Raw genomic sequence first — 25,111 nt, 5'->3', positions numbered from 1 at the left:
ACAGGTGCAATATTTGAAAATCGATAATTAGTTTTTAAATTACATTTATATCTGAATTTATGTCAACCTATAGACTTTCAAACATCAAAATGTCATGAATTAATATGTATTTGTGTACAAAATGACATATAAACATATTTTCCTAGAATATTTTGCCTGGAAAAAGCGCGTCGCGTGAAAAATAGGCGTCGGTTCTATTTCTATCATGCACGCGTTTTCCGCGTGGCTCGAGCCGCACCTGGGACGCGCATCTCACGCAGGCAGTCTGCAAGCTCTGACCTGTTAACATGGGAGCCGAATTAAAATCAGACAGGCCATGCAGCTGAGATGCTTGCACCACGCATCCAGTGTGTCGCCGGCCTGGGGGTAAAACCAGTACTGATTACCAGGGCCCCAAAGGAAAAGAGGGCCCTTGAAAAGTCTGGAATATATATTTTCAAGGGGAGGGGGGCCCATTAGGACTGCCTATGTATAGGGCCCAGGATCTTGTGCAGCGCCCCTTCACGCAACTGACACGCAGCAGAAACGCCACGCTCGCGCCACGCAGCCATTGTGTAACCGGCCTCAGTAATAAGTGGATAATAATCACATTTATACTCATACATACATATATGTGTGAAAACTAATGAAAATAATCTGACAGGCGTTCTGTGCTAGATTTCAGGAAATCTTTCCCTCATGCTGAACAATGCTGTTATGAAAAGTCTGCTGCAAGTGCTAAGCAAGTAAATGCATAGGTTGCTACATGCAAAGTTCATAAATTGATGCTTAATTGATGATTAAATGAACTGAAGCGAATCGTACACCAACCTTTGCTCCTCAAGCTTGTTTTATAATCTGGCTACTCATGCTACTCTTTATGAAACTGACACAGGAGGTTCATGGGATTTTTTTCAGTTTATTTATAGGTATTTCTTACTCTGGGAACCCGTGAACAGTCTTAATATTTGTGACCCTGGAATACAAAACCAGCCTTAAATGTAAATTTGGGATTTTGAACTTAGATTTATTTATTTCGAAATTGAGATTTAAATCTTAAAGCTTAATCTTGTCAGATCCTAATAAACCATACATCAATTATTTATTTAACTTTCAGAATAAAAAATCTTTCCATTGATGTATGGTTTATTAGGATCGGACAATATTTGGTCAAGATACAACTATTTGAAGATCTGGAATCTGAGGGTGCAAAAAAATTAAGATACTGAGAAAATTGCCTTTGAAATTGTCCAAATGCTTTCTTAATGCATATTAATAATCCAACAATTATGTTTTGATATATTCACTGTAGGAAATTTACAAAATATCTTCATTGAACTTTACTTAATATCCTAATGATTTTTGGTATAAAAGAAAAATAAATCATTTTGACCCATACAATGTTTTTTTTTTTTTTTTTTTGGCTATTGCTAAAAATATAACCCAATGACTTAAGACTGGTTTTGTTGTTTTATTCAAATGGAATAAACTCTAAATAGCATCTACATTTTAAAGATAGGCTATCCCATAGTATTCTCATTTTATTCATTAGTAGAAAAAAAAACACTAAATCAAATAAATCATAAGTATCTTCGAGGGTCCAGAAATATGCAGCAATATGATAAAAATACACAATTTTAATTATGACTTTATTAGTATTTTCATTTTAATAATACATGTGTAAAAATGCACATTATATTAACATATTTAATTCAAATACATGAGGTGAGATGAATCACTAATAGCAGTTTATTCGCTGGATGACACAGATAAACAAGTGACACATTCCATTTACAAGATTCAACAAGATTCCATTTATAGTAACATTTGGACCCCCCCCCCCAAAAAAGGTTGCTCAATTTGAGCAACAACATTAATCAACATTTTATGTGAAGAGCTTACAAAATGCATAAATGTTAAGATTTTTTTTTTTTTTTTTAGAAGCACAGTTTATAAACACGAACAGATTCTGTACACATTTCAGCAATATAATTCAACAAATGCCGACTGGTTCACTGTAGTGCATTCATCATAGTCTGTGCTTGTTTGAGTTCTGGAAAACAAAAACAAGGACATTTACAATATGCATAATACAATATACACTCAAAAACATTTAAGTCTAAATTAAAGATTTATGCATTTGAATTGAACACAAAATTTCCATCCAAACATGCAGCTTTCACGTCTTTGATTACGGTTTTTTTTTTTTTTTTAAATCACTACCTGTTTGGACTCTCATCCTGACAGCACCCATTCACTGCAGAGAATCCGTTTGTGAGCAAGTGATGAAATGTGAAGTGATTACACCGAATGGATGGAAATGTTAAATGCAATTCAAATATATAAACCTTACTGATTCCACAAGGAGAAAGACTCCGTCACCTGTTAGCAGTACTCTGAACTTGTCAGCGGTGATGGAGACAGTGGTGGTCTGCGTGGAGTCTGTCTCGGGGTCCTGAGCCTGAAGTCTGAGCTGAACCGTGGGTTCATTCACTTGCTTCAGTTCACTGGAGCTCAAGGTGTAATCGACCCGCCAGTTCACCGCTTCCAGACGACCCACTAACATGGATCACAATATTACATTTCAGAGAATGATCTGGACTGTATTTCTGTTTTCTTCCATTTTTCAGTAATACTCACAGCGCAAACTGATCTCCCTTAACTTTTCCTGTAGAGCGCCGTGTTTATCCTCATATGATTTACACAGTCCAGTGGTGTGCTCTAAAGACAGATATGTAAATGTCCTAAGTATAACTTTGCAGCTTGAAATGGAGATGGACACCGTTTTTGTTTTGTCCAGCTGTATTTACTCAGTGTAACTGATAACATTCAATTGAAAGATATTACACCAACACGTTTCACAATATTTGTCCACTCTTCTTTGCAGAACTGCTCAAGTTCAGTATTTGATGGTGTCCATTTGTGGACTGCAGTCTTCAGATCATTTCACAGATTTTGAAAGGAGGTTTAAGTCTTGGCTCTGACTAGACCATGCAATGACATTCACCTTTTTCTCCTTCAACCACTGTGTGCTCAGGTTTGCTTTGGGTCATTGTCATGTTTGAAAGGTAAACCACCTTCCTGTTGACAACTATCTGACAAGTACTCCAGTCCCTGCTGCAGAGAAACACCTCATTACAGGAGATCACCACCTCCATGCTTTACTGCAGGAATGCTGTCATTTGGATGCTGAGCTTTCAAGAGTTCGTGCTTACATATAATTAGCTGAGGTATGGTATGCGTATTTAGCGCGCGGTCCGGGAAGGGCTCCGAGCTCGGGAATGGCCGGAACCTAGAGTACCCCCCCTTCCCCATCTATTTATAAAGTGAACTCGAAGTGAGGAGATGGGGTGGAGGAGGGATGCTGATAAACTGTCAATAGATAGAGGTAAGTCAGCGATATTTATACTATGGTATTGATTACTAGATTGTGGTCCATCTTTTTTGTTTAGGCTAAGTATCTGATGCGCTCCTCCCTTCTTGTTACTAGAACATAATTTCACGAATACATGCTTACATATAATTGGCTTAGGTATGTTATACGTATTTGGCGTGCTGTCCAGGGAAGGGCTCTGAGCTCGGGAATGGCCCGAACCTAGAGTACCCCCCAAAAGGCAAATGAACAAGGAAGACATCCGCCAGATTAAGAAAGCCCCCCAAAATAGCATTGAGTACTAGCGGGGGCTGATTTTATTTTTCTGAGAAGTCATCTTGTTGGCAGGCCGGAAGAGCCTACGTACTCCAGTGGGAGCGACTTAAGCGTTGAAGGGTAGGCCCTACAGGTTGCAGGTACTGGACTATGTGGTTAGAGGCGCCCAGTCAGTAGGGCTCGAGCCGATGCTCAATGGTAGCTCACAGCGTTGGAACAGTGAGCCCTACGGGCCGATGAGGAGGAGCAGCATGGTTGTATAGCCCGACCGAGAGGGCCCGAGTTGCCTCGACTGGAATAGGTCACGGTGTCGGCGTACAGGCCCTATTGGCTGATAAGCTCCTGCTATTCAGAGGGCGAAGGGCAAATGGCTGACCGAGAAAGCCCATGAAGCCTCCGACTGGAGATTAAGACTGGGTCCTCTCGGTTTGGCAGATAAGGTTTTTTGGGCTGACCATCAAGGAGACTCTTGCGACATCCGACAGGAGGTCGATACTCACGGCATCGGATGGATGAGACTCGCTTGCAGGCAGCAAGTGTGGAACCCGACTGGGAGAACTCTTGCTGATATCTGAGGGGAGCACACGCATCAGACAGGTAAGCCTCACCAGACGGGGAGAGGAAAAGAAAACCAGTGCGGAGAGGCTCTCGCTGCGGATGCGCACTGGTTTTCTTATCATCTCAGAACATCATCTCAGATGGGTATCATCTCAGAACATCGAACGGCTAAGCCTCGCCAGGCGGGGGGAAAAGATGTGAGGAGCTGGATAGCCCACAATGGAAGTCAGCTTGGCGGCTGTAAAAAGGAAAGGTTGTCTGACCATGAGGTTCTCACCGGCATCCAATGGGAGCACACGCATTGAATGGGTAAGCCTCGCTGGCCGAAGGATGGAAAGGTAAGTTTGTCTAGCCGGGAGGTTCTCGCCGACATCCGATGGGAGCTTCCTACTCACAGCTACTCAAATAGAAGGAAAGGTAAAGTTTTGTGGCCGCGGTGAAAAGGCTGAGTCACGACGGGAAGCGAGAGAGGCTTGCTGCGGTGAGAACTGGGGTGCGGCCCAGGCTGGTTGAAAGCCTGTTGCTGCTGCGATCCAGCGCTCAAGGAGAGCCCGGTCTTGAGCGGGAAGATCGTGGGCTCGGGGCTTTGCACGGTCTATTGGCCACAACGTGTGGCTTGGCGAGAAGAGCAGCTGTTGTGATAATGCTTAATGGTGCTGAGCGGCTGTGTTTGGCGAGGTAGGAGTGATCATGGGTCCGGCAAAAAGTGGCAGATCTGAAAAAAAATCCCCGGTATAGATCTCTTCGTTGGAAGGAAAATTGGGTCTGTGATAAGATGACAGACAGAGCGAACCAGCTGATAAACTGTAAATGGATAGAGGTAAGTCAGCAATATTTATACCGTGGTATTGATTACTAGATTGTGGTCCACCTATGTTGATTAAGTATCTGACGCGGTCCTCTCGAATCTTGTTACTAGAACATCATGTATTGGATTTCTGCCAGACATATCGTTTGGTGTTGAGGTTTCTTATAAACCATCCCATACAAGCCAGATTTGTGGAGGATTTGTGATATTGTTGTCATATGCACACAAAGAACACTCTTTGTCATTAAATTGTTGAGTTGCTGTAGGTCTCTTGTTCTCCTCTCTGATCGGTTTCCTCCGGCTCTTTCATCCAGTTTGGAGCAACATCTTGATCAAAGCAGGGTCTGTGTTGTACCAGACACCTTTCACTTCTTAATAACGGACTTCATTGTTCTTCTAGGCATTGATTAAGTATTTTACATTTGTTCGTATCCATCTCCTGACTTGTGCCTGTCCCCGGCTTTATCCAGGAGATTTTCTGACATCCATAGTTGATTGTTTGCTTCAGTTGCAGTTACCAAGGACTGAAATGCTCCAGAAAAGCTGTGTCCATGCTGAGCAAATCAAAATGACCACAGCTGATCTAAGCTGAAAGTCAGATGCCCCTGTGTACAATTTTTGGGAGGAGGCTGATCCTTTTTCCAACTCAGCGATTCTGTTTTTTTATTTTTTCTTCTGACACTTAGTGAATACAGCTGGGTAAAAAAAAAACTGTGTCCTTCTTCATTTCAGGCTGTAAAACAACAAAATGTGATCATTTTAAAAGGGGGTGATTCTTTTCTATACCCACTGTATCCTTACCTTTAGGGAGGCCGAGCTGCTGAAGCTCACTGGAGAGAGATTCACTGTCCACGTCATGCTTAGCAGCACTGGACAGAATGAAACTCAGCACTGCTATACTGGCTTTAATGTCTCCGCTTTCTGAAAAAAAAAAAAGAAAGAAAAATAGACAAATTAGCAAGATATAAAGCATAAAATACCAACAGACAAGACATTTATGTAAGACTGGATAAAATATTGGTACCATTTCAGTTATCAGCCAAAATTAAAGAAGTTATCGTAATTATAAATAAATAATTAATTTACCTATTTTATTTATAAATCACTTTTAAAAGTTATATCATAGATATTTAATTGTGCTGCTCATTTCCTTAATTTTTACATTTAAATTACCTTTGACATTATCTAATGTTCACTTATAATTTATTAACATTGTTCGATGTGTTTTTAGCAAATCTCAAATATCCTTTTTTCACAGTGTACATTATAATTTTGTGATGCTTAAATTCACTTTTAGACTGACTGATTGATTGATTGATTGACATCAACGTCAAATAATTCAGTATAAAATGTATAAAATGTTGATATCAGCCATAACACAAAAAGGTAAGCTAATCAGTTCTGGCCAGAAACATATTGTGAATACCTAACTTAATTTATAGTCATTAATTTTATTTCACACTGAGATCACATGAACACTGAGATCACATGAACCTAAAACTGTGATTCACTCACCAAACTTTGCGTCTGAGGTTAGCTTTGAAACTTTGTCATACTGGAAACAGATAATTATAGGTCAGTTAGATGAATATCTATTTAGAAGACATTATAACACGAGTGCTGTCTTACATCGATGTCTTCATCGAGCAGATCTTTAATGACTTGCACGCACAGAAGTTTCATCTTTACGCTCGACTGTGAAGAAAATGACATGCATTACGTTTTGTACACAAAGTATCAAGACAAACAAAATTATAGCTATTAAAGTTAGACTTACCATCCTAGCTAAGGTGCTCATTTCTGCAAGGACCCAGTCAGGACAGTCGAGATCTCCACAAAAGCGGAACCTCTGAAATAAAAGAAAGCAGCGAAATGAATTCATTATGAATGTTTACGTCTATAGAATTGCCTCACTAATCACAGAGGACACATATTATCACTGTAATGGCTTCAAACTTGAAACCAGAATAAACAGCGCTATAGTTCAAAAAGATTAATAATACCATTTTTACATATATCCAGTCAGTCAGCTGCTCTTCTTCTTCTTCTTCTTCTTCTTCTTCTTCTTCTTCTTCTTCTTCTTCTTCTTCTGTGGTAAGTAACGGCGGCAAACTAGCTTGCGGTGCACCTACTGGACTGGCTGTAATAGTGTTGTAGTGTAGCATATTATTATATTATATAGTATACTTTATAATTACAATTGTTGGAAAAGATGTATATAATGATGATATTTAAAAGCAAACCGCTAAGTTTGTATGTGGGTCATCAAGTTAACGTTACGATTTTAAGTCTCACTGACCTTTTGAAATGTTCCTCGCGCAGCAAAACAAGTTTACAAGAATAAATTACAATTTAAAACATTCAAACAGAAAATGATTATTTCTAAAAAAGATTTTCACTGACAGTCGTTCAAGCACTCTCGAAAACTACCATTAAAACCACTGAAGCTGTTTACACTATGAAATAAATATCTTACAGCTTCATACACGCATCTGCTGTTTGTTGTTTATAACGAGAGAATTCGCCATGTATTCCGTCAGCGAGCAATTGAAGAGAATAAACACAGGTGTTGTGCATTATTTTGACCCCCTGCCAAATTATTACTCCCTAGGGGACAACACCGGCATTTAGCGATGACAAAGCAGGGGGGGGCGTGGTTTACTTCTGATAGATGGGAAGCGCTCAGAACCTGGAGGATACGAGAAGAGATTACATCGTATTGTTCTGCGCAAATGAAATTCAGGACTATGATCCTAAAACGACAATATTTCTCTGTCCACATCAAAAGGATTTTGGCGTATCCTTGGTTTATTTATGGAGCGTGCTTCCATTGCGTCTTTTGCTCTTATAATCCGAGATTAACTCTAAAACAAGGTAAGATGATTTAAGATAAAATAAACAGTGTTGAGGAGGAACTAGTTAGGAAGGATGTTATGCTACATCTGAATATTTTCACACACACCCAAATGCAGATTTAATTGATTTCTTTCATAAATTACATGGACTGCTCTAAAACTGACAGCAGTGTTTCAGGAGTTTGGTAGAACAGGACACATGCTTATTCGATCAATTTGATTTCCTTTTTGGGTTTATGCATATGCAAACTATTTATTGTCATGTTTTTAAATCTGTATTTAACCTAAAAATCAGATTTTGTGGTGGCTGTGGTTTAAAATCAAATGATTAAAATCTTAATTCGAGTGATGAAGGGTTTCTAAAGTCAGACAGTACTCAGTGTTGAGTACCACTGTAAGGTTAAGCCTACCTGATTTTAAAATAATTTAAATGAATAACAGTTAAAAACTAGAAACAAAACAAAAAAAGTAATCAGTTACATTATAAATAGTTATTACATTTTAGATAGGGTAACTTGTAATCTGTAACCTATTACATTTCAAAAGTAACCTTCCCAACATTGAAAATAAACTACACATTTCCTCTGTAATCAGACTTTTATTTTAATTATTTACTCTAGTCATTTACACTTTTTGATAGCAGTCTATTCAGAAATGCATGTACTGTATATAGTAGACTTTAATTGTTTTAAATAATCAATTAAAGCAATATCTCTAAACATTAGATCTTTCTAGACAACATAACTTTTTTATTTTTTTTTCAGATGATGCACTTTTATACAACAGAAATTACAGTCATACAGTCTTATTTAATCAGGAAGGATCAAAGCGTCTGTTTGTTGGAGGAATAAACGATGTTCTACATTTTGATGTAGACAGTCGTCAGATTGTGGAGGTAATTATTAAACTGGAACTGGTTATTATGTCTGTACATTATATGGGACATTTCACAATGCATTTATAATTATTGATTATAAATATTGATCATGATTTTATTTCAAATAAATAAATAAATATATAAAGTTGGGGTGTAAACCATTGAATATCATAAATTGGAGAAGTAACTCAGCATTGCCCAAACTGATATTCTAACCCTGCCCTTTCTGGATGAAATTAGTAAGTCTAGACTACGTTAAATTATATATTTCAGTAACTGTAGGCTGTGACGCACACAGACAGCTGTATCCATATTGAACGTCTATTTCTAAAGGTCTATTTTAGGTGTCGATGAAAGATTTATTTCCATAGACAAGTCCAATCTGTTGCTATAGTTGCAATAAATAATTAAAATGTTAATTGTGTAATTGATAAGTGATTAAAAGTAATCTCCATGGTTGCTTTATACACATTTAGGTAAATAATTGTGTACATATAGTATTATATTTTGAATTTAAAATAACCTTAAAATAAATATTGCAGAGAGTTCAGATTTTGTGACAAAGATAATAATAAAATATTAACATTTTTATATATTTCATTTATTTTTTAGAACTTTACTCTGAACCCAAACGTAAGGTGTGGTGAGGTAAGTTTTATAATTCTTTTGAAGAAGAGAAACATAAGAAATAACAAATTGAATTTTGTAGTTTGACAATCTTATTGACATCCCTCCATCTATACAGAGCTCCTGTGAAAATGTTGTCACAATAATTGAGAGGTTCCAGAACTACACATTTGTATGTGGAACAAATGGAGAGCGTCCAATGTGTTGGAAACTGGTAAGAAATAAATATACAGAGCAACATCTTTGGCTTAGTGTCTGCTAACGCAAATATTCTTCTAAACATTGCATTGAGGTTTACTTTTTTAGTAAGAGCATACTGAGAGAAAAAGCATAGATCTGTTAGAATTTTGAGTTCTATTTTGAATAACACTTTATGTGTAACTTTGTGCCTGCTCACAACATGCCTCATTCACCAATAATTTCATAAATCACCATCAGATTCACAATAGACAGAAGCATTCTAAGATAAAACTGAAAAAGTTACTGTAATTTTCTGCCGTGACGTTATTTGCTAAGTTTACAAACATTTCCCTTATCTCAAAAACACACACACAAACCCTGAGACAAATCAAAACAAAATTAGAATTTTCTCAAAACAAAACACAGCAAACCGTTTTTATACACGCTTCGACTATATGTAATCATGTTTCGTACCTCGCATTTGCAGATTTTACAGGTTGCATTTTTGCAGGTGTATAGTCTCAGATTTTCTTTTTAGTTTAAGTTTAGAATAAAATTTTGTGAAAACTGTGATGAATATTCATTTATGTGTGACGGTTTACATTTGTAAGTGCAAATATGTGAAATGTGAATAAGAACCAGTGTCTTACTAGTTGATGCTGGATTGCAAGACGATTTTACATATAATTATTCCCAGGATATTAATCTTGTTAATTAACAGTTTGATCTTCAGTTATATCAAAACTCTTGACATGAGGAATAGACTTTTTGCTAGTAAAATGTCAGTTTCTGATATCAGTAATTGCATTTCCAATAGTACAAATGGGAATTTTTGATCTAAACAATTGCATAATTATTCACATACATACTAATTCTTGATATCTGTAATTATATTTTCAGTTGTGGGAATCTATCAATCATATCTTGCAAGTGAATAAATGTTAAAATGGCTTGCCATATCTCTGTTCTTTAATCATGTCTCTTCCTAAAGTTTCCCAGAGAAAGCAATCATTCCACAGAGGTTATAGATGGCACAGGAATCTCACCTTTTAAAGGTTCACAAAACTCCTTGTCACTGTTTGCAGGTGTGTGGAAGCCCAAGCAGCTTGAAGTTTTGATCTGTTCAGATTGTTTGAATGAGCTGGAAGATTGTAGTTGCTTATTTAACGTGACATCTAGGCTTTTTTTGGTTATAAACAGATGGAGATCTCTATGTGGCAGCTCCTTTATACAATGATGGCACCCTGCTGCAGTTTCGCAGAAAATCTGAACAACGAACCAGCGTATGGATGCATGATCAATGGGTCTCAGGTTGGTTGAATTACACAATATTCACTGAAATTAGCAAAAGAAAACTTGTTTTATGTCTATACACGAATACGTATTTTATGTATAAATAGTTTTTTTTCTCTAATTGAGAACATCTCCAAATATCCCCAAAGAAAGTTTAGGTCGGACTTAAAAGGATAAATATTAAATATTAATATTAAAATTTGGTGATTATTTGGTCATTACTTCTGCACCGACCCAGCGTTTACAAAGTAAATGTGCAAAGAAAGTCAAATGTCCTTTACAAAAAATGGTAAAACGACAATGTCAGTCGATTTTAAAGTTAGAGGAGAAAATTAGATTTTTCACCCTACCCTACCTTTCTGAACCGGAGTACACAGATGAAGAACTAACCGCATGTGACCTTTCCAACATGATTACATAATGCATGAATTTGCATTTTAAGTCCATTATATGGAGAAAAACCCTGGAATGTTTTCCAAAAAAAATATAATTTCTTTGCAACTATCGAAAGGAATACATGAACAAGTTGGATGACAAGTTAGATTAAATTTTTTATTCTGGAAGTGAACTTATTCTTTAATACAGGTTTGGAATAACTTAATGATGACCAAATTTTGGGATTAATTATCCCTTTAAGTTACTCGTAGATATAACTTTGCATAACTCTGCATAAGCTCTAATTAGTAAACTTACTTTAGTATGCATTCTAGTGAATGTGAAGACTGTTAGTGCACAGTGTGGGCTAAGCAAGAGACATTTAATCAGTTGCTGACCTTGCCTCTGCTGATTACTTCTTCAAGCTGCAGCTATCAAAAACAGCCTAGTCATATGCTTCTCATGAATCAGGCTTCGAATTTCAAAGTAAGGTTGAGGTTCACTGATATGAGTAAAAGTGTGGAATGAGTAAATAAATAATTCATGTCTTATCCCCACCCCACCCAGGACCTACTTTTATTTCCAGTTTTTTGGCCAAGCGCAGGAATGACCCCCTGAATGAGAAGATATATGTCCTATTTCGTGAGAAAAACTCAGACACGAGTCCAGAAGCGGATCCTTGGATATCTAGAGTGGCCAGAGTATGTAAGGTATGTTTCTCACTTACGTATGAAAGGTGCGGCAGTTCTTTGTGAGGCTTCCTACATGATCCCACCAAGTCTTGGGAGAACCATTGTCAGGGAAAAGTGACCTTCAACATCAGTTTGATCATCCTACACATTTCAAGGAGGATGAATGGTTTTATCTTGTAATGTCATCAGACTGTCACGGATTGGTTACCATGAACTATTCAAGAGGTGGAGAACTTTGAGGGGCTCACGTATAGGTTCAAATTCAGCACTTGAAAGCAATTACAGCAGAAAACAAGAATGCAGGACAGAGATCAGATTCTGGAAACCAAGCATGAGCAACAGAAGATGTGTTTTTGAAATGAAGTGCAGTAAAATGTAGAAGCCTTCCAAGGCTTGTGAATGAAAACATAAGCCTAATACATACAACAGAACATTGTCCAACTGTAAAAACATCAATCTCTCATAGGTGGATGAGGGCGGGCCCAAGCAGTTACTCCAGAACATATGGACCTCTTTTCTGAAAGCACGACTTGTGTGTGGGATTCCAAGAGAGTCGCTGTATTTTAACCGTCTGCAGGATGTTTACATCCAGCATGCTGACGACTGGAGGGATTCACGAGTGTATGCGCTCTTCTCCAGCGGCTGGTAAACACTGCATTACCTTCTGACATTTCAAAAATAAATAATTATGGACTACATGCTTGTGTTCATGCTGCACAAGCTACTGAGCCTATAAGCTTTCCTAAAGCAAAATCGTCTTCTTGTTGTTGAGTTTGGTTTGTATACAGCGCACAAGGTTTATGTGCATGCTCCGTCTTCTCCATTTTTAGTGTTTCTCTGTGGCAGAATTACAGCGCCACATACTGGCCTGGCATTTATACTACATCGTTTTGAGCCGGGTTCAGTGGTTTCATGTGTACTATCTATCCTTAACTGTCACTCACATTTTTGAACATTGACTTTGTAGTGCACGATCCAAACTTACATTTTTATAATTCATGAATGAAAATATTTTGTAACATGATATCGATGTACCATTTACATGGTAATGCAATGTGTGATTTTAAAATGGGTTTTAAAGGATGAATTTTGAGATTTTAAGTTTTCAGTCGATATATAACTTCTGATGATTTCTAAAATGTGATAGAGAAAAAGGCAACGAGGAAGTCTTTTTTTTTTAAACAAAGGTCAAAACTCCAGTTATAATTTAGATTTTTGAGGTTGCACTCTTGTCATAAATAAATCGATTACTTTTCCTACATAATTTTTAGCAAGCAACATTGGTAAGATATATATTTGGGAGTCTTAGACCTTTCCAACGATATATAGTTTGTCAAGATTAGATTAGATTTAATTGTAATATAGTGAAGTAAATGTAGGCGTCCCACAGAGTGGACAGGTGACAGTTAACAGGCTAAGCCTAGCAACTAGCCAAAGACACACTATTAAGGTTCTAATTAATGCAAACAATATGCTAATCATGCTAACAGTGTGCTATAAGCTATAATGCATTAAATCATAATAATATCATGTTAAAACATGCTGGCAATGTGTTAAATCATGCTAGAAACATGTTAAAACGGTAACAAAAATGTGAAATAACGATAAAACATGACGTCAATGTGTAAGATAATACTAGAAATATGCTAGCAAAATGTTAAAACATGGTAGCAGCAAAATGATAAATATAGTAACAAAATTTGAAATCATGTTAGAACATGCTTGATCATGCTAGAAACATGCAAGCAACATGGTATCAACATGCTGATAATGTTATACACATGGTAACTAAATGCTAGAAACATGATTAGCAACATGGTAATCGTGCTAAAACATGCTAGAAACATACTAACCACATGTTAAAACAAGTTTGCAACATGCTAGCAACAAGGTAATCATGTAAAAAACATGTCAGCAACATGCTTACCACATGCTAATCATGCTAGCAACATATTAGCAACAAGTTAAACATGTTAAAAACATGCTGAAACTTGTAGCAATGTGCTAGAAACATTTATGCTAGAAACATAATCATGCTAAAACATGTTAACAGCATGCTAATCATGTTAAATTATGCTAGTAACATTAACACATGTTAGAAATGTGTTAAATCTTGGTAGCAGCATGCTATCAACATTTATCTAATTAGTAAGTCCAAACTTTCAAACTTCAAGCTTTTACAAAGGCTTCAAACTTTCAGGCTAGGCGTTCAAAAACTTTATTCATCTAGTTACTTCAGATGGTTTTTGCAATTTCTTTGCTGCCACTGATCAGAAATTACATTCAGAAATACATTCCCACTGATCAGAGATACATTCCCACACCTTATTTGTATATGTATTGTATATTGTTTCTTTTATTTGCCATAGGAACTCTACTGCTGTGTGCATTTATTCGTTGGCGGAGCTTGATATTGTTTTTGAGAATTCCACCTTCAAAGGTTATTCTGAGGCCATTCCCACCCCAAGACCAGGAACGGTGAGCCAAAAAAAAAAAAAAAACTCAGTCAAACAAAGTTCTGTTTGTTTGCCTTTTTTTGGTTTTATACTACACTTCACTACACTACAAATGTACCACTATGATTGAAACAGATGTTTTCTCAGTTTAGTATTCAACAACACCACAAATAGACTTTTCCATGAGCATGACTGTATTCCTAGTATTGTTTCCAGATTTGTGTTGTTTCCAGAAGTGTTGAGTAGCTCCACTGGTACTGTGGTACCGTTTTTAAAATAACTATGATCAAACTGTGGTCTGGGGTCTGTTGTAAAGTTCAGAGAAACACTTAATTCAGAAAATACTCAAAATAAATTATTAATTAAAATACATTTTCAATAAAAACAAATTAACAGAGTAACACCTGATTAAAGTGAAGCGTTTTCAGTTCAAAATTACATTCAACACACATTTTATCAAGCTTTATTTTTCTATATTGTTAATGCCCAACAACTTCCTCAATCATTTTACTCTTGACCCAAAAGTGAATTACTCAGGCGTATTATTATAGCCATTGTTTGTGAAGCAAGGCTATTGTTTCCTCACAATAGCTATTTTAAATGTCCTCTTATACTTGAGGAAATGAGCAGTCATTTTACAAAAGCCATGGCCTTTGTAACAATGGGATGGTTGCAACTTCACTTGTGCCCTCACTGTGTTGTAACTGGTGACCTTAATGCTGACTGAAATTATATTATAACAAATATAACTTTATACATATAATCTTTTCCAGTGTGTCAAACAAAGCAGTTCCATTCCAATTTCTACCCTTCAAATCATTAAAGACCACCCAGAGATGAAGGAATGGATTCATCCCATTCAAAAAGACACACCTTTCTTCACAAGTAGTAAGAACTTCACCAAGATAGCTGTTGACCGAGTCCAAGCTTCGGATGACAGCAAACACAGTGTGCTGCTGCTTGCAACAGGTATTCGGTGTATTGGTTAAAGATGTCTTCATACTGATGTTTGCTCTGTGACTTCCCATCGACAGAAATAGCAGTACTTCTGAAAAAAAAAAAACTTCCCTTCTTACCCATTTTTGTTCGTTTTCTTTTCTCACTGAAGTCTGCTTATAACATTAATAAAGAAAGATACTGTATGCTGAAACCTTTATAAACTTAAACCACTGTTGTATGACAATGGGATCCTTAAGAATGATAGACCTCTGCAGAGCAGTAGGTGCTACACACAACCAGAAACCACTTTCCTTTTGGACTTCGGAGGAAGTTTTATGTACCGAAACGGACAAAACATCACACTTTGTGAAAATAATACATTATTTTATTTCAAAAGATCATGGTAAATTTGTTTCTTGATGATATGACCACTTTATAATGCATTACATGACTTTTAAACACTACACATCATACACTTGCTGACATTGTAAATGGTTACAGAAAAGAACTTCATTGCCCATCATACATCATGCGAGCTAAAAAGTTTTCCATTAGTTGCACTTAGTATTGTACTGCAAAAGCTTTCATTAGTTCTTTTAGACTTACTCAGCCATTTGGCTTCTTGGTTCCTGCTAGACGATGGAGTGATCGTTAAGATCCTGGAGGATGGCTCCAAAGCATTCATCATCTCCGAAACGCATCTGTGCAATGGTTCAGCACCTGTACACTCAATGAAACTTGACTCTGAGAAGGTAATCAAGCAGTCTTGTGCATCACTTTAAACTGACTCTTCCATTCAGTTTCTCTTGCACATTCACACATTGCTGATTTTGCCTGCAGAGGAAGCTCTTTGTAGGATATCCGGGACAGATTTCTGTGTTAGATCTGCAGAGATGTCAAGATTACAATGCTTCCTGTGAAGAATGTGTCCTTTCCCGTGATCCATACTGCGCTTGGACTGAACAAGGATGCACATCACAAACTAAGTAGGCTTTTATATTGTTTGGTTCAGGAGTATATTTATATTTACAGATTTGGTCTTTTTTGGGTATTGTACACCCTAGCTTAGTTTTTAATATTTTTCTGTATGGAATGTTTTCCAGAGGAGGAATACAAAACATCGCTGATGGCCTAACTAGAGTATGTCACCAAAAATCAGGTATATGATTAATCTAATTGTTTTGTGTATCATTTTTCGCTCTATTTCATTGACAAACACATCTTCATAATGCATCTATCTTTAACGAATGTCTTTTAAGGGGGAAGATTGAGAAGAGATGTGCAACAAGCATCGACAGCTCCATTAAGGATTCAACTCTCTGTGCCCACTGGCATCCCCTTCTACCTCTCTTGTCCTGTTGAATCCAATCATGCTACTTACAAATGGGAACACGATCAAAAGATCATGCCATGCCAGCAGACCCAAACAGAATGTCTCCTACTCATCCCAACCATGACGACTGACATACATGGCAATTACAAATGTACATCCCATGAACTTGATTACACCAAAACTGTGAGGGAATACCAACTCTCAAATGATGCTTCTAAGGATGCTTCTAAGGTTGCTTCTAATAATGCTTTTAATGATGCTTTCAAGCTCAGAGCACAGGACTGGGTAATGGCTGCATTTGTCACTAGTGCTTTCTATCAGCTCTCGCTTTAAGGTCAAGGTAGTTATATAAATGTCAGTGCTTCTGTCTTCTGTCTGATGACCTGTAAGCTGATTAAAACCATCTGTCACATGTTGCCATGTGGCAGTAGTCGGTCTTATCAAGTGAAGTTTATAGGGAAGTAAATACTGAAGTAAAAGAAAGCACTTGTCTTAGCAGATTACTAGCAATTACATGCTTGCCATCTGTTGAGTGGCTGTTGAATGTATACAATGAAGTCCAAAGTCTGAAACCACAATGAAAACTTGGGCTTTCAGCTTTGGAAACTAGAAAAACTCATCTTTGGAGACTTGAAATGTAAGGATTTCGGATTGTTTATGAAGTAAAATTAAGTTCTATTTCAGTTGCACTATTTCTAGGTCACAAGACACTTTTTAAAACATTTACCAGCATTGTTACATACACCAGTAGATAGCAACAAGTTAACTCTTTTCACAAGGGATTTCATTAAAACATAATTCTTTCAGGAACAGAACAACTACTGTCTTTATGAGTGAGTCATTGAATCATTCACTCAACTGATTCATTCAAAAGCACTAATTTAAAACATTCAAAAACTCAGTGTTGCTCAGAGACGCACATCAGTTTAGCTGTGGCTTCTTTTGGAAACTTTTTCATTCGTGGAGCAAAAATGCATACACTTGTTTATCAAATTATTATAGCAAATTTCCACTCGCAGATGTGCTATTAACATCATCATTTTTTTTTTACATTAGTATTAGAAAGCTGCGATTTAAACAACTGCTCTTTTGTTCACTTTTACATTCCACTGTATAGAAAGCACTTTATATTGCTCCGATTCGTGGACTCATTGTCTTAACTGGTTTGGCATTTTGTTCAAGAACTGTGGCTTGTGTGTGCAGACACTATATCAGTATGTGATGAGATGATCAGGGCTGCACCCGAAATGGGCAAATGTGTGTCTGTTTACTGATAAACAACTTCCTCTCATTAGTCTCGTCTAGACATTGCATCTGTTCATACACAGATTATGTCTGGCACTCTTGTTTGCACATGCTTACTTTCGTAATTAAGTTACTTTCTTTCATTTGTCTCATTTCAAGCAATTGTTCCTCGAACATATATAGTGCTAGTTGTGCATGAGTTTGCTTTTATTAAGAGAAAGAGAAATATATGCCTGTTATCCAATCCATAGTTGTTCAGGAAGTATGTTAAATTGTTGGTTGTAGTTATAGTCAAGGAAACCTTGGGTGTGGTGAACAAAAGCATGGATACTACTGGGATTCAGTGCTTTTGGCTGCTGCGTAGTTTATTGAAAATTGTTGTGTGTTCTTTGCACACAATGTTCAAAGAGTTGAAACATTTTCTAGATGTGGGATTCCAAAATAAATATGCAATGAGTCAATTACAGCTGTCAAAATATGCAGCAAATATATGTTCTAAAATAATTCTCTTATTTTTAAATTATATATACATATGTAGGGAACAATATAATGCACCTTATATTTTTAATTCATTACAACTATAAATTGAGTTATAAAGTAAGTTTGGATGCCTGTTGTTTTAGTAGAGAATGAAAAAGGAGTGCATTAAGCTATAGATTTATGAAAATGAAAGGAAGATTTGTATATTCTTTGACATGTTCACTCAAATGTGTTTCCATAGAATAGTTTTATGCTAAACCATATATTTGTCTGGTAGACCTTTAATATTGGCTTTATTGTTTTCTATGCTATTGATCGCATGAAGGTATTGCCTGTAATGTTCTCTTTAATTTTTCACTTATTGTCTTAACACATTAATTATTAAGAGAGACTCATAAATGTAAAAGCTAGAATTGCCAACATGCAAAAAAAAGTGTCAGCTGTGGACCGGCTTCTTGATTCCAGTGTATTTCCCGTCAATATTAAATTAAATTTAATTATTTATCATACTAAGGGACACCTTGACTTTATTCTTATCTTTATTCTTGTAATTTGATATATATATATATATATATATATATATATATATATATATATATATATATATATATATATATATATATATATATATATAATATTATATTATATTATATTATATTATATTTTAGAATGAATATTTTTGTACACTCTCTGAATCATGCTGACCTAGAGCTAAAAACCTCCCAGTATGTCTTTTAAGCTTAAAACTGTTATGTTGTACTTTATAATTATTTTTATGCATAACTTATATATTTCCTTTTAACATGTCCATTAAGCAAAAACTAATAAATTATATATATATATATATATATATATTTAGCACTTGAAATCTCTTTTATTCTTATGCACAATCACACCTAAGCACACTTGGAAGACGCATAACTTTAATGGTTCACTCAGATTAAAAACATATAACAATAGAAATAGTCATAGATTTGCTAAATAATAATAATAATAAAAATAATAATGGACTTCACTGATAATTTAATGTTCTGAAAGGCACATTTCTTGTTCTAAAATCCAGGAAGGGGAATATTTTCATCATCTCAAGCTGATCTCAATGCTCTAGGTTTATAAGCGTCTGGTCTCTTGTTGCTTTTGAAGCTCCTTTGATGTATGGAGCAAGACTGAGCCAGTCTTTGAAGTCCTGCAGAACACCTGTTGTCCATTAGAGAGAGAGAGAGAGAGAGAGAACGAACATGATTAAATAATTAATAATTAGTATAGTTTTTTTTATATTAGCCTACATACTAATTCTTTTTTTTATTGGTGGCGCTGAAATTAGTAGGTGAGCTATTACTTGCTATTAAGACAGTTATGTCACTCTTTTATTCATTAGTGATAATTGCATTGTTTGTTCGGACAAAAGTTCATAAAAAGATGATCATACGTAATCTTTGCATTTTGCATGACTCATTGCGCCTTGTGCTTACACGCTGCTTCGAGTTTCCACAGAAAACATAAAATATCACACAAAACTCTTTTTTTAATTAACCACACACACGAAAATAGTGCTGAAATGTAACAAGGGAGTTGCTGTTATTGTCACTACTCTGAACGCCCTAAGGCTGTAAAAATACACTGGAAAGTAGTATATTACCATTGTTTGTGGCCATGACTCGTTTTATGTGACTTGGACAAGGGGATTTCATATGACATTTTTATTTAGCAGGTCTAGACAGTGGTGTCACTATGTTTTTTGGTGTCCACCCTATTGTGAATTAAGTTTAGGCATTTTGTTCCGGATATTATTCACTACCACAGTTTTTTGGTAAATAGGCCTATGTAATATTAGGATTTAGGATTTAACTTCTACACGTTTAACAGCTATGTTCAAAACTTGAATGGAAAGACAGTTACAAATGGTCATGCATATGGAAAACATTAAGATGATTAAGATATTTTGTGTGAATGAAAACCATTGTCATGCAACCTAGGGAACCGAAACTGGTTCAGAATAAAGCACAAAGAGAAACAGAGCTATTTAAAACAGCTGAACTAAAATTAAACACTGACCGTAACCTTAACAGGAGGTCGCACATTTGTCGCACTCTACGTTTACCGTCAATACGTATTAGCTAATTAGACTGAGCTTCTTTGGTGTGTAATCTTCAAGGGTCAATAGCTCTCAGAAACCATCAAATAGCCTTTTACAGCATAACATATAATGCTTCACTTTACATTGCTGTTTGTCTATAAATATTTTCAGCAATGAAACCAGATCACTGATCATTATGTGGGTTCAATGGAGATAATAAGTAGATAGATCAATTCCTGAAAGCATTTTATATTTAGCTTTATGTGGACATTTGAAATAGAACAGCAATATCATCTATCATCAAAGGGATGGAAAAACATAATTTCATTTTCCAGTTTGTGCATTACAGAGTCTAAAATAATAGCCTAAATATTTGGTTTTGTACGGAGCAGGTACACTCCCTAGCAATCATAATCGCAGAAACATGTATTTTCCAAATTAAATACAAAAATATGCATGTTTAGGAGAATATAAATAAACATGTTTTGGGTGTTTTACAACTGCTCTTTGGTGTTTAACCATTTTTTGAATTATGCATAACCTTAACAGATGTCCTGGCAGAATAATTGTTGACTGCGTAGGTTAATAGTGGCACATATTTTATTCATAAATTTTTGTTTTAGCTTAATAAACTGCTTAGATGTGGTTATTAATCAATACTCTTTTAACTCTCACAAGTCTAATTCAATGATACTTATAAAAAATGTTGTTAATATTATTAATACTTTTATCATAATTAATATTACCAACTTGAATTCTAAAAATTATTAAATCAGGCTGGAAACAACAGGTAAGTGCAAACAGCAGGGTTTATTGACAGGTATTGCAGATGGATGAACTTGAAGTGAATGCAGGTGAGGAATAACACAATGAAGGTTTCTGGTGTGCTTATATTTAATATAATGAATTATTAGCTTTTTATCAGCTTATGGGCCCCTGCAGAAAGCTGATCTAAACTGAGAAAACAAAAGTAAGTTATGAACTAAGTGTTTAGTAAATGTAATGAAACAGGAAGAAAGGGTGCTAAAATGTCAAACAATGTGTTGACAGTTACATTTCATCTGTTAAACAGTGCAGCAAAAATACCAGCAGTAACAACAATCTCCCTACTGACCTTTGTTGAGAAATAAAACTAGAAGCCAGGCTACTGTGGTTGACTATGAATGGGAGAAGAGTGAAATGTGAAATACTTGCATGTCTAAATGTCTGTGTTGTAAGCTGTAGACTTAAGTTAGTATTTTTCAACTCCTGCACTAATATTAATGGAATAGTTTACTTAAAAATGAATATTTGCTGAATGAAAAATGAAAAAAACGTTTCACTGGAGAAAGCAACAAGAGAGCTCATATTTTAGCAATGGTTTAAAATGAAAGGCTAGTGCACCCAAAAATGAAAATTCTGTCATTAAAGGGATAGCTCACCCAAAAATGAAAAATTTATGTTTATCTGTTTACCCCCAGGGCATCCAAGATGTAGGTGACTTTGTTTCTTCAGTAGAGACAGAAACTGAGATATTTAAGTCAAACTGTTGCAGTCTATCACTCTTATAATGTAAATGTATCGGAATAGGTAAAACATACAGTAAAAATTAAAAATAATAATAAAATTAAACCCCGTGGCTCGTGAAGATATATTGATATGTAAAGACGCTAAACAATAGGTCTGTGCAAGAAACTGAACAGTATTTATATATATATATTATTTTACCTCTGATTCACGCAATTTCAGAACCGCTAGAACTTTCCTGTGTGCGTTCTCAGCAGCAGGAGTGTGAGACATCTTCTTGCTTTATGGCGGATCTTCTTGAATGTGGTAGTTCTGTTGCTGTCTATAGCCCCTTTCAAACTGAGATTCCATCTGAAGGACATCACTGGACCCTAACTGGACCCCCTCCAGTTTGCTTACCGAGCAAACAGGTCCGTGGATGATGCAATCAACCAGGGGTTGCACTTCATCCTGCAACATCTAGACAAAACAGGGACTTATGTGAGGATCCTATTTGTGGACTTTAGTTCGGCATTCAACACCATCATCCCAACAGCCCTTCAGACCAAACTGACTCGGCTCTCTGTTCCTAGCTCTATCTGTCAGTGGATCACCAGCTTTCTGACAGATAGGCAACAGTTAGTGAGACTGGGGAAATTCACATCAAACAGCTGCTCCACCAACACTGGTGCCCCTCAGGGATGTGTTCTCTCCCCTCTGCTCTTCTCCCTGTACACCAACGACTGCACCTCTAAAGACCCCTCTGTCAAGCTCCTAAAGTTTGCAGACGACACTACAGTCATCGGCGTCATCCAGGACGGTGATGAGTCTGCTTACAGACAAGAAGTTGAGCAGCTGGCTGGCTGGTGCAGTCTTAACAACCTGGAGCTGAACACGCTCAAAACAGTGGAGATGATCGTGGACTTTAGGAGAAACCCCCTTGCACTTCCCCACTCACCATCATGAACAGCACTGTGACTGCAGTGGAGTCATTCAGATTCCTGGGAACCACCATCTCTCAGGACCTGAAGTGGGACAATCACATTGACTCCACTGTGAAAAAGGCCCAGCAAAGGTTGTATTTCCTTCGCCAGCTGAGGAAGTTTAACCTGCCACAGGAGCTGCTGAAACAGTTCTACTCAGCCGTCATTGAGTCTGTCCTCTGTACTTCAATAACTGTCTGGTTTGGTTCAGCAACAAAATCAGACATCAGAAGACTACAGAGAACTGTTCGGACTGCTGAAAGGATTATTGGTGCTCCCCTGCCCACCCTTCAAGAACTGTATACATCCAGAGTGAGGAAAAGGGCTCAGAAAATCACTCTGGATCCCTCACATCCAAGTCACCCCATCTTTGAACTTTTGCCATCTGGCCGGCGCCTCAGAGCCGCAAACACCAGAACAGAAAGACACAAGAACAGTTTCTTCCCCCAGGCAATCTACCTCATGAACAGTTAAATGTTCCCTACTTATGCTTATAAACATGCAATATCCTTATATTTATTTGTTAACCCTCCATCCTAGAACATTCCTGCATCTCACTCAATCCTATTCCATTATCATTTATAGCACAATTGTTTATACACTTATTTATTTGCCAATTTGTAAATCTCTTTTTTTTCTGTGTGTTGTCGTCTCTGTGTACTGGAAGCTTATGTCACTAAAACAAATTCCTTGTATGCGTAAGCATACTTGGCAATAAAGCTCTTTCTGATTCTGATTCTGATAATACACGGGTAATGTTTTCCGGCACTTGTTTCCAGATCATTGGAATTTGGTTCATTCACACTAACAGTGATTTCGCAGATTTCCCTGATTTCCTGGATTTTCCTGAATTACCTGATCTCTGCTTCATTACAGTTCTCACTTTTTTCTTTTTTCGCAAATGTTGATTTGCCTCCAAAACACCCGGTAAAAGTGTTGCACGATGAGGTGCGTCATCACTGTGACTATGGCATTGGTTCTGGCTTTGTTCACACAGAGCTCATTCCGGGACTGAACCCAGCAATGTTACTAGGTCCCCAACCCTGGATTGATCCCGGAATCAATCCCAGCACGTGTTTGCGTTCACACAGAAAGCACTCCAGCAACTTTATGGGACCAATGTGCAGTGTATAAGGGGGCTTATGCAGGGTGAGAAAGCTCTCGGATTTCTTCAAAATTATCTTGATCTTTTCATTTATGGGTGAACTATCCCTTTAATGATGGATTTGTTTATTGCAAACACAAGTAAATGGGAGTCATGTGCATTACTTGTGGATTGTTGTGATGTTTTAATCATCTGTTTGGATATCAGCATATTCCATTCTGATGGCACCCATTCACTGCAGAGGATTCATTGCTGAGCAATTGATGTAATACTAAATTTCTCCAAATCTGTTACAATGAAGAAATAAACTCCTCTACATCGTGAAAGACCTGAGGGTGAGTACATTTTCAGCAGATCACAAATTTTGGGGTGAACTATTCCTTTAAGGATAACATTTTTCTAACCCAATATGTTGATTTTTTAGACCTTGAAAGGAGGACAGAGACCTGCGTTCAGGAAGAACAGGCTATACGTCCAAAAGCCTCCCATCCTTCCTGCTTTCGTCCACAGCAGCTTCCACTTTCTAAAACATGAAGGTCTCAGCGGAAATTATTCAGTAAGTTCATCCAAACTGATCGAAGCTGTTAGTAATTTTTAATATAAAAACTATTATAAACAAAACGTATATAAATGTGTTTATATAGTAGTGTGTGTGTGTATATATATATATATATATATATATATATATATATATATATAATTCTAAAAACAAATATAAATGTTATAAAAAATAATATTAATAATAATAATCACACACTTTACACACGAACTGAGTAATTTGTACCATTGTTAATTGTGACAGCCTGCACGAGTGGTGTTGTAATTTTGGAGGTGGATATACTGTGAAATTTCTTAGCCTATATACATATATATTGCATAAAATTTGAAAGCATAACAACTGAAAGTCTGAAACATCATTTAGTCAGTAAAGCATTTTTTTTTATATAATAATAATTTGAACTATAATTTTCTTGCAGCCATATAACCTACGAATGAATAAAAATGCATATTTTTGTTAAATGTGAACTTATGAGTCCGGGCTGCTTTTACTGCTTGAATTTGTGCTTCAATAATGAGATACACCAGAAGTGAAAGATGTCTTCCCTCAAGTAGAC

General features: G+C 36.5%; 2 protein-coding genes across 3 annotated transcripts in view; one reads left to right on the top strand and one right to left on the bottom strand.

Moving 5' to 3' along the window:
• The window catches only part of LOC113066988 (semaphorin-7A), a 33,193-nt gene extending 14,338 nt beyond the window's left edge, over positions 1 to 18,855 (top strand). The window contains exons 1-14 of one of the 2 annotated variants that reach the window (XM_026239159.1): positions 7,665 to 7,868; positions 8,614 to 8,744; positions 9,339 to 9,374; positions 9,472 to 9,567; positions 10,525 to 10,618; positions 10,734 to 10,844; positions 11,769 to 11,911; positions 12,360 to 12,538; positions 14,263 to 14,371; positions 15,123 to 15,318; positions 15,925 to 16,040; positions 16,129 to 16,274; positions 16,392 to 16,447; positions 16,548 to 18,855. In XM_026239159.1, coding sequence (XP_026094944.1) covers positions 7,727 to 7,868; positions 8,614 to 8,744; positions 9,339 to 9,374; positions 9,472 to 9,567; positions 10,525 to 10,618; positions 10,734 to 10,844; positions 11,769 to 11,911; positions 12,360 to 12,538; positions 14,263 to 14,371; positions 15,123 to 15,318; positions 15,925 to 16,040; positions 16,129 to 16,274; positions 16,392 to 16,447; positions 16,548 to 16,954 — 1,962 coding nt within the window. In that variant the 5' untranslated portion in view covers positions 7,665 to 7,726 and the 3' untranslated portion in view covers positions 16,955 to 18,855. Of the gene's footprint in view, positions 1 to 7,664; positions 7,869 to 8,613; positions 8,745 to 9,338; positions 9,375 to 9,471; positions 9,568 to 10,524; positions 10,619 to 10,733; positions 10,845 to 11,768; positions 11,912 to 12,359; positions 12,539 to 14,262; positions 14,372 to 15,122; positions 15,319 to 15,924; positions 16,041 to 16,128; positions 16,275 to 16,391; positions 16,448 to 16,547 lie in introns of those variants that run through there. The other variant, XM_026239160.1, reaches the window with a different exon arrangement.
• On the bottom strand, positions 1,608 to 7,503 carry LOC113066990 (COMM domain-containing protein 4-like). The gene is made up of 9 exons (XM_026239161.1): positions 7,294 to 7,503; positions 6,998 to 7,134; positions 6,772 to 6,843; positions 6,624 to 6,689; positions 6,510 to 6,549; positions 5,796 to 5,915; positions 2,620 to 2,700; positions 2,362 to 2,538; positions 1,608 to 2,032 (listed from the first exon to the last, which is right to left on the bottom strand). Exons 2-9 carry the CDS (start codon positions 6,998 to 7,000, stop codon positions 1,992 to 1,994), a joined length of 600 nt encoding a protein of 199 aa, XP_026094946.1. The 5' UTR covers positions 7,001 to 7,134; positions 7,294 to 7,503; the 3' UTR covers positions 1,608 to 1,991.
• Positions 18,856 to 25,111: the final 6,256 nt, after the last annotated feature.

The sequence above is a fragment of the Carassius auratus genome, chromosome 50, assembly GCF_003368295.1.
Source record: "Carassius auratus strain Wakin chromosome 50, ASM336829v1, whole genome shotgun sequence".
Lineage (NCBI taxonomy): Eukaryota > Metazoa > Chordata > Actinopteri > Cypriniformes > Cyprinidae > Carassius > Carassius auratus.
Note: the sequence above shows the minus strand (reverse complement) of the source record. Positions and strands in the feature narration are given on the sequence as shown.